The following is a 9,904-nucleotide window of genomic DNA, read 5'->3' as shown; positions in this document are numbered from 1 at the left end:
ATTAGTTATGGAATAATTGCTGATATCTGTGGAGAATGATTTTATTCCACTACGCAAGTTTAACTCTATAAGTAATGCTGCTTGCGTAAGCTACATGGGACTACACTGGAAAGTGCTGTTATGTGGTACAACAGAAAACATCTGAAACATTCTGTCTCCAGAGCTACACCACAGGGCTGATGGCAGGGCAAAAAAGAACAAAAGCACTGAAAAACTCTCCCATTTGAAAGATGGAATTCAGTGATAAATATGGGAGCTGCTTTCAGAGAGCTGATACAGTGAGAGGCAGACCTGCTAGACTGCCTAGGGGGCAATGGGTCTTGCCTGTGCCTTCATGAGGTAGTCAATAGCAAATCAGAGCCAGTACTCATTAAGGTCCCTTCCAACCAAGCCATTCTATGATTCCATCCAGGTTTATTGTAATGCAGTCTTCAAATCAGGACTATAGGAGGAAAGTTATCTGCATGAAAGTTTTGGCTGATGGAAGAATTTAATGAAAATCCAGTCTGGACTGGGGTGGACAGGAACATGCATAAGAATAAATATTTTTTCAGTCAGATTTATTATTTTGTAATATATGTTGCCAGGCAATAAACAGCTTACAAGCATTAGCAAGGGTTCAGCCACTTTCTTTTATACCCTCAGAGTCTTATATAAAGCAAAACCAATCCCAAAATGAAGATAAGTGTTATAAAGTTTTGAGGATGCCCTAAGCTCTTAGAAGGTTGAACATTCAAAATTAAGGCTCTAAAGTAAAGTAATAAAACCTTTGTTAATTACAGAAAATCCTGAGAAGAATACACTGTGGATTTTGATTCTGGCTCATAAATCCATCAGTCTTCAATATCCTCTATTACCAAAGCAGGCTTTCTTCATACTAGGCCTGGAGAAATTATTCCCAGTGACAGGGATTTTCTCTGAAGGGAAGACTCACATATCAAAAAGCTGTTTCTGAGCATATGGAAATTGTATTCCTCTGCAAGGAAGGAAATCTTACTTAGACATGATGAGATTTACAGTTGAGTTTAGGAGATCTTCAGCCAGAGAGAAAAAAAACAGAAACCCAAGACATGCTTATCCCTGGTGGCGGAGCCACTTCCCAATTCCTTTGTTTGGCCTTAGCTCATGAAGAAAGGAAAAAATGAGAAGGATCCATCACCCTGAATTTGTGGCAAGTATAATCAGCCCCTTGAAGATACTATATAGAAGTACAGGAGGCTGATCATCTCTGCTTTTACCAGAGGTTTGAGTAAGGCTCAAATTTTGATGAGGCAGGACTAGAGTTGTGGCAAAAGAGACTTATAGCTACGAGTCGCAGCTACAAAACAGAAAACGGAGGGAGGAAAGGCCACAACAGAGGAAAAGCTGGCAGAAAAACTAGTTATGTGACTTTGGAAATGAGACTGAGGACATGGGAGAGAAAAGAAAGACATCAGAGAAACGAGAGTTGCATTGCAGGGACAGTGATAACAGCAGTGTGTGGAGGAGAGTGTGAGGGCTTGTTTTCTGTCACCTCCACAAATTTGGAGTTGGGAGATGGTCAAAGATAAGAGACCCCTGTTTCCAAACCAAATCTAAGTCAGTGTCAGGGCCAAGTGATGGATAACAGTTTACGTGTATGTTTTCTTTCCCAAACTTTCTGTTTGCAATTAAAGGAGAAATATAAAGGTTTCAATGTCTTTGCACTGCTCTGTAATACATAGATGTTCTCCTCAAACAAACAAACCCACTATTGTCCTACTGTAATGCTAAATCTGCCTGAAACCCTCTACAGGTGTGGTTCACTGCCCCATATCTCTGAGTGGGGTCACATTCCTAGTGGAAAAAGAAAAGACAGGAATGTAGTAAAATGGTATCCATTATGCAGTTGAATTTTAGTTTCATTTTACAGCTTTGGATTTGCTCTAGCTAATAAGCTTCTTCTAGCCAAAACAAGAATGCTCCCTCTGTTCATCAGAGATAGTGCTAAAATTCATTAGCCCAAGACATTCTAGCTGCCTGTGCATCAATATCCTTTCTCAGTGCTTGCTTGTGATGGGAACTGTTCCTTGTGTTTTGCAGGTATAGCTTCTGAGCGCTCTTCTTCCTGTGCTCGCCCTGGTCCTGATTTCTCTCCCATTCTCTTGTGAGACTTGCTCTTCCTCAGATGCAGTCTCTCTCTTCTCTCCTTCATGCCTTCAGGTTGCTAAAAGGCAGGAGAAAAATAGAAGAGAATTTAGTGACTCTTACATGATCAACAAAATCTGATAAAGATATTTCAGTAGTAATGTGTAGTGAAATACTATATTTACCAACCTCAGCTTTAACACAATGAGCTCAAATTCATGGCCCCAGCCAGAAACCCTAATACTCAGCAAGGGGCAACTCTTTTGATGATACCATGTGGGAGGTAGGAGGATCATCTGCCTGGAGAGCAAGCTTGGGAGAGGAGATATGAGGGAAAAAAAGGTAGCTCTGAAATTTTATCTCAGGCTCCTTTCTTTTCTTATTTCATGTGATCCATGTTTCTTCTGGTCTGTAAAGTCATATATAGGGCAGTTTGAACAATACCCATAGGGTTCCAAAAGCTTAACTCTTCATATTCCTAGAGGACTGAGCACGCAGGGACTGTGACCATGGGGACTGATCATGTAATTATGCCATTTATTGAAGAGAGATTCTTGTTTCCTCTCTTATTGCTAAATGGAAGGTCTGCATAGAGGGATGAAGTTTACTTCTCCATTTGAAACTATCAGTGTCAAAAAAACCTGAAAAAATAAAGGATACTTCCCTTTGTTGTTATTTGAGGATAATGTCAAGTGTTATTCAAGCACAGCTTTTCAGTGGGGTGACTGAATTTGACATTGTTCTTCCAATATTAAAAGGGACTTACTGTTCAATACCCACCCCTCCACTGTGTGATACAACAGATAGGATGTATCATTATGGTAAATGTGTTAAATTGTCATAGATAAAGGTCATTATTGGGTACTCTTTCAATGCAAACCATGCAGAGTCATGCCTCAGGAGAGACTGACAAGGAGAAGAATGAAATAGGAAAAGGATCCACACTGTCTGCATGCACTAACAGTGAAAATATAGCAATGGCAGCTGCTGCAGTTGTGCAATGACACTGCAGTACCAAGGAGTAAAGAGAAATCCCCAAAACACCAGGATGCCTGGCAGTCTTACAGATAAAATGGCCTGTGGTTAAACCAGATCAACTGCAATGAGAAAAAGACCTGGATATCACAGCAAAAGTGAAGCAGATCTGTTTTTGTTTTGCCTTGTTGCCACAGAGAGTGCAGTGTCTCATTCTGAAGATACACACTTCAGAACAAGTCTAGATGGTGACACTACATCCAAAATGCTCATACTAATGACATTAGCAGATGTTCTTGAACTACAGTAAGGATCACATCATTCAAGAAATTCTAATTGAAGCTTATTTCTGCTCCTCCCCAAGCAAAGACACAAAGATTATACAAAGGATAAGGCTGGCCTGATTTATTTATTCTATTTTATTTATTTATTTGTTTCTGAAGTCTTCGTAAGGTTGCTGCTAGTTGTTACCTACCAAAGAAACTGAGCGTTTGCTTTTGAAATGCAATTGCTTCTCAAAGGACTCCGCAAATTCCTGCATGGAGTTTGATCTTGTCTCTGGGCCCGAGCTATCTCCTGAAGGTGTTCTGCTTGCCTTCTTGTGGCGATGGTATTTGACATCTTGGTCTTCTTGAAATTCCTTGGAGCCTTTGAGATGACCTGAAGATGAGCCTTTGGCAGAGGCATGAAGTCTTGATGTATGGAGGGAGGAAAGCCTGGCCTGCAAAAGAAGAGGTCTTTGCTGAGTACTGAATACTAAAAGCAAAGCACGCAGGATAGATTCTACTGCAGAGTACTTTCCAAGCAGTATTGCAGAACAAATAACCTTGCCCAGACTTCTGTAACTTTCCTTATCTGTGCAGAAGAATCACACTGTCAAAGAGCTTGCTTCCTTCGGGCAGCAGCAGAAGTTACTCATTCCCATTTTTGAGTATCTAAGTTTTGGCACCCAAAATAAGCATTTGAAATGTGAGGTGTGCCCACTGTCATTGAAAAGAACTGGGACACATCATAATCCCAAAGACCCGGCTGTCCCCTCTGGGAAAGGGTTCTAGGCAGGGCTTTCAAACAGCAGGGACCCAGCCCTTTTGTGGCCAGATGAGTTTGACCAACGGGTGCTCTAGGTCTTAATAGAGATTTGAGGTCATCTGAGTGTGACAGAGACCATCCCTTATTGTATCTGCTGCCTGGCCTAAATGCAGACAAGGTAGTCTACTGTACAGGTTTTTTAGTGGTTTCTTGGGCATATTTACCCTGACCTCATGAGAGATTTTCAGGGCACTAAGGGACACATCCTTAATAAAGAAGTGATAGAATCTTAAAATCATAGAATTGATAAGGTTGGAAAAAACAGAAACAGTGGCTTGATGAGAGATGTTAAATCACCAGTAAACCTACTTCTGTTGCATCTTCCATCTAGCCAAAATCTCCAAATCTACCATATAGGTAGATTTGCCTCCCTCATTATGAATTCCTGCATGCAGCTGTTAGCAATAACTGAGGGATTATATATCCTGCTGCTTGTTAATTTATAATTCCCATTTTCACAGACATCTGAAACTCTTTTTATTGTTGTTGTTGTTTGGGTTTTTTTGCTTGTTTGTTTTTGTTTTTATAGAAGTCTTCTACCTTCTAGATGTACTTAACGCCTAAGGGTCACCAGCTCATATAGTGCAAGTTCAACTTCATTTCCAGACATAAGCTTACTCTAGCAACTAGTATTATAGACTGCTGCTGAGAGTGGTAATGATTCCTGCTATGCTATTTTTACTTTGAGGCATACTGGTACAACAGTAGTCAATATGGCTGTGATTTCTGTAAGGTCATATCGTATTGTCATTTGGAAAAGCATCAAAGCAATCAGATTGTTCTTGAGGGACTGGAGTACACATGCCACATCAAGTCTGTACAAGCTGATAATCTTCTATGCCATTTTAATGGTATCAATGTATATTGTTTCCTGGAAGCACACATTCAGGTGAAATTATAGTGAAGCCCTTAACAAAAAGGCTGTAGTTCAAATACTAACATAGACACTATGGTTCAGAAGATGGACAGGCCTTCCTCTGAAATACGGATTTGTCTCAGTGAACCTAGGGTACAGCTACACATATGACAAGGGGAAATGGCTTTAAACTGGAAAAGAGCAGATTTAGACTAAACATTAGGAAGGAATTCTTTACTGTAAAGTTGGTGAGACACTGGAACAGGTTGCCCAGAGAAGTTAAGAATGCCCCCTTCCTGGAAGTATTCAGTGCCATGCTGGATGGAGCTTTGAGCAACCTGGTCTAGTGGGTGATATCCCTGCCTATTAGCAGGGGGTTGGAACTAGGTGATCTTAAAGGTCCCTTCCAACCCAAACCATTCTATGATATTTTGATCTTGTAATCACGTTATAGTGGCCATGCTTCTTCCCGCAGTGCACACACACATTAGCATGTTACTGTCTTATGAACACAACCTGACAGAGGACATAGGCCTTAATACAACTGCTAAGAATGAACATTTCATGGCTTATTAGTACAAAACAGTTGTCTTCTTTTATTTAAGATAAATTCTGGCAGTGAGTTTACATAAGATCCATACGGCTTTCTTACCGTTTCTTAGATATAATACATGTGTTTAATATACAGATTTGGTGCCAAATGGATTCATGGTACCACTGTAAATAAGAACAGGCCTGAGACATCTTTAACTTATGCTTCCCTTCCTGATGTCTCAGCAGCTGCTGGAAACAGAGATTCCCTCTTTATCCACGCTCCCTTGTCCACTCACCACTGCTGCCTTCCCTTGCCAAAAGTCTCTGAGCATTGCTCCAGTGTCTGCTCCCATCCTTGCCCTACTAGTTGCCTCGTGTTTACATGTGGTGCCTCTTTAACAAGCTTCCATCATCTCTGGCTTCTAGGATCTGCCCTTGAGTAGTTCTTAAACTGGAGAAATTGAGAGGAGGTGAAGCAAGGAAAAAGGCATGGGAAGGAAGAATGGTACCTGTTCTTTGGTATCAAAATAGGGAATTTTTGAGAACTCTCAATGCTTGTTTCTCACTTCCTTTAGTAATCCCCTTTTCTGTATGAGCCTTTGGATGATGCCAGTCATGCTTAGTGTCTGTTTACATAATAGGCAGCAGATTGTTTGCTAACACAGAAAAAGCACAGAAACAAAAAATCCTCAAGAACTTGGTGCCAATATCGTTTGTCTATTCTCTTGCTCAGTTTCTGTTGGAGACAAGATAATTTCTTCCATCTTTTGGCTTTGATCTGAGAACTCACACAGCTGTCAGTGAGACAGTTAATCTTCAGAGTGTCTGTACTGCATTCATTGTTTGCTCAAGTTTACATAATGACCCCAGTTCTCTAGGAATATTTTGGAAAATCTGACATTCCAATTCTGTCCAATAGCATTCTTTCCTCCCCAGAAGCTTATAGCCAAGCATGAATTCCTTAACAATGTTTCAGCCTAGGCTTCCACTGTTCTACAGTAATGATATTGCAATAGATGTTTAGTCTGATTTTAGTTTAGAATAATTGTCATTACCTTCAACTGTAGTCAGAAATTCTGCTCTTACCCTTGGCTGTTTCTTATCTGCTTTTCTGTCATGAGCAGCAATGTCTACTTCAGTGTGCTCCCATATGTAGGGTTGTAAAACTCTAACCAGTGCTCCTCTGCATGCAATGCTTTCCCCACAACAAAATGCCTGGGAAGTAGGAAACAGTCCTGAGTTAAAATGATAGAGGACAACTAGAATGTATCAAGCAAAGTCAACAGCTTCAAAAAGAGAATTACTTACTGTATCTAAAATCTGCAGCATGCAGTAAGTTAATTAAAGCAGTTGAAAGCAGATGACTTAGTTCTCCTCAGGCTGTTTCCATATTCACTGCAGGCCAGTGCACTTTCCAGGGGAGTGGAGGTAAGTGTTTTAATGGAGGATTCTGGACTTATTGTTTTAGCCTGTTTTGGCATGAGGATTCCTGAGGCCAGTTACACGCTCTGCCAGTGTCCCAATGAGGGATGAATATAAGTTCTGATCATGGGAATGATCAGTCACAGTCTTCTCTCTCTAAGCTAACTTCAGTAAAGTTCTAGCTGATTCAGGGATACAATTATCATTAGCAAAAGCATTGAAATAGCTTTTGATCAAATTGAATTTAAGAACATGCTTCAAATTAAAAGTATGTGTACGCACACAAATATGTGATGAAGCTGCATTCAGCAACTTGCTGAATAGGATGCAATTTAAAGTACATTCTGATGCTTTGATCTGTATTAGGTGTAAAGAAATCATGTATGTGTAATTCTCTGAAGAACAAAATTAGAATACAGTATAATTAATAAACAAATAAACGTTAATAAAGTTTGGTTTTAGGCATTCTGATGGAATCCATTAGCAAAACTCTGCCTCAGAGTCTGTTTTTCAACCTGCGACCAAAGTATATATAATTACACTATACTAATATTTAGTAGATGTTGCTGATCAGTTTAAATGAATGGATTATGATTACCTTTCCAACCTATTCATGCATTTAAAGATTAAGGAGGTAGATTTGTTCCGCTTTGCTCCTCTTAAGCATAATTTTTGAGAAAAGAAAAAAATTTTCCTGGAGGTGTTCAAGAAACGTGTAGATGTGACACTGTGGGATGTGGTTGAATGGACATAGTGGTGATGGGCAGATGGATGGTTGGAATGGTGGTCTGTTTCTCCCTTAAAATCTTACTTCATAACACAATGAGCTTTGTTATATATTGGGTCCTTATTTTCAGGTTCAGATACTTTAAACAAGGATGGACCATACCCTCTAGCTTTAATTCAGTTACACCGGCAAGCAGCTAAATCCCAGAGAGTAAAGCACACATCTTCCTTGAGAAGAGTGGTTGTAGAATTAGGTCAAAATCCAATGAATGTATATAGGCTTATGTGGTTTTACGTGTGAGAAAATACTCATTTAAGACAAGTTTGTGCATGCCAGATATCTGAAGTGTTTTTATCTCTGTCAGGTCATGCTTACCAGACAGAAAATCATAATGCACAGCTACGATTCCAGCAGTTATTACAGCCTTCTTCTTCCATGTTTTGGTCCCATCTTTCCTCATCTTGAAGTTTGCTTATCTTCCTCTGTCCCAAAGCTATCTGAGGATTCTGGCATGGAGCTGAGTTCAAGAAGCAACTGATTTCTGCCAGTAGGAACTGAATGTAGTTGACAAGGTAAGTGAGGCATTCTCATCCCAGCGTTATCTCCAGGGTTAACTTTTGGGATGTTTGCACTTAAGATCATATGTAAGCCACATGCACATGCACACAGAAAACTGCACACAGCTCTTACCGGAAGGGAGGCTCTCCTTTCACTAAGGGATCGTGTTTGACGTTTCTTGTGGCCTCTTCCCTCTTTCTCATTCTCATCAAGCAAGCTGTGGCCCCAGAAACTGCTCATCCATCTTGCAAAGGAAATATCATCATCCTCTTCATATTCCATGTACAGACAATCCAAACTTGCAGCAGTCTCCCAGCCAGACAAAGGAAAAGCAATACTGAAGGATCCCAATAAGCCAATAGCCTCACACTGTTCTGTCAACGAGAGGAAGAGGAGATGCAGTTTCAGCCACTCTTTCTGCACTTCATCCCCCAAAGCCCAACCCACTGCAGCCCTAGGCACTGTCTAAACATAAAGTCAATCCTTTCTCATCTATTTTCAACAAGGTTTCTTTTAATCTTTCCATTGCAGAGATGTTCAATATGACAGTGCCGCAGGGAGCTGATAGGAAGGGAAATATGTGCTCCATATACATTGCAGCTGAGTGCACCAGCTGTCAATCCCAATGGAGAATTGCCCACAGTAACATGCCTGGGAGGCATGTACTCTAACCCAAAGCAGGCTTGTGATTTTGAGAAGCAGAACTGACATATTGACAGTGGTCAGAAACTGGCACATCTGCCTGCAGAGGCCTAACTGACTTTGTGGAAGGCAGGACAAATAGTCCTCCTCATGCTGCCCTCCCTCCTGATCTGTGTTGACTCTACGCTTTCTTTTGGTGTTCAGGAAACATGGTCTCTCCAGGGAGAAGGCTCTCCTGAGAAATTAACTTTTGGGTTATGGCATGATGCATGAGCATGCACCGTCTGCTTTTCACCAAAGTCAATTCATCTGCCATATCAGGTTTATGGTGGGCCTGGCTTCAGCTCATTGAACACAGGGCAGGAATAAGTCTGACCGCAGTCTTTGTAACCAAGCACTGGGTTTGGGATGTCTTGGCCATGTCTACACTCTAAAACAGAACAGGGCAGGGGGCTGTTCCTCACTCCTGAGTCCAAGTGGCTAAACTGGACTTCTTCACACTACACTACATTTCTGTGCTGTCGGTATCTTGTTACAACGTTTGTGGCTTTTATTTTAAATTTCAAAATAGCTGATGCTGCCTGAGAACGCTGTTGTAGCACATTAGAATGTTGTTTGTAAAGCATGAAACTGAAGAATGTTGCACTACATGTGCTTATAGCTCTCTTCAAATACCTGGAAGGTGCTTACAGCGAGAGTGGGGTTGGTCTCTTCTCGCTGGTGACAGGTGACAGGACGAGGAAGGAAGGGATGCCATTCAGAAGGACCATGACAGGCTGGAAAGCTGGGCTCGGGTGAACCTAATGAGGTTCAACACAGCAAAGTGCAAGGGGCCGGAAGAACCCCAGGCACCTGTACAGGCTGGGAGGAGTGGTCCTTGAGAGCAGCTTGGCAGAGAAGGACCTGGGGGTCCTGATGGACGAAAGACTCAGCATGAGCCAGAAGTGCGCTCTGGCAGCCCGGAAAGCAAATGGGATCCTGGGCTCCATCAGGAA

At 41.3% G+C, this 9,904-nt stretch overlaps 1 protein-coding gene across 1 annotated transcript; it reads right to left on the bottom strand.

Moving 5' to 3' along the window:
• Nucleotides 1-467: 467 nt before the first annotated feature.
• LNP1 (leukemia NUP98 fusion partner 1) lies at nt 468-9,592 on the bottom strand. The gene is made up of 3 exons (XM_015876931.2): nt 8,400-9,592; nt 3,557-3,802; nt 468-2,185 (listed from the first exon to the last, which is right to left on the bottom strand). The coding sequence occupies exons 1-3, from the start codon at nt 8,547-8,549 to the stop codon at nt 2,006-2,008; spliced, it is 576 nt and encodes a 191-aa protein (XP_015732417.1). The 5' UTR covers nt 8,550-9,592; the 3' UTR covers nt 468-2,005.
• Nucleotides 9,593-9,904: the final 312 nt, after the last annotated feature.

The sequence above is a fragment of the Coturnix japonica genome, chromosome 1 (assembly GCF_001577835.2).
Source record: "Coturnix japonica isolate 7356 chromosome 1, Coturnix japonica 2.1, whole genome shotgun sequence".
Taxonomy (NCBI): Eukaryota; Metazoa; Chordata; class Aves; order Galliformes; family Phasianidae; genus Coturnix; species Coturnix japonica.
Note: the sequence above shows the minus strand (reverse complement) of the source record. Positions and strands in the feature narration are given on the sequence as shown.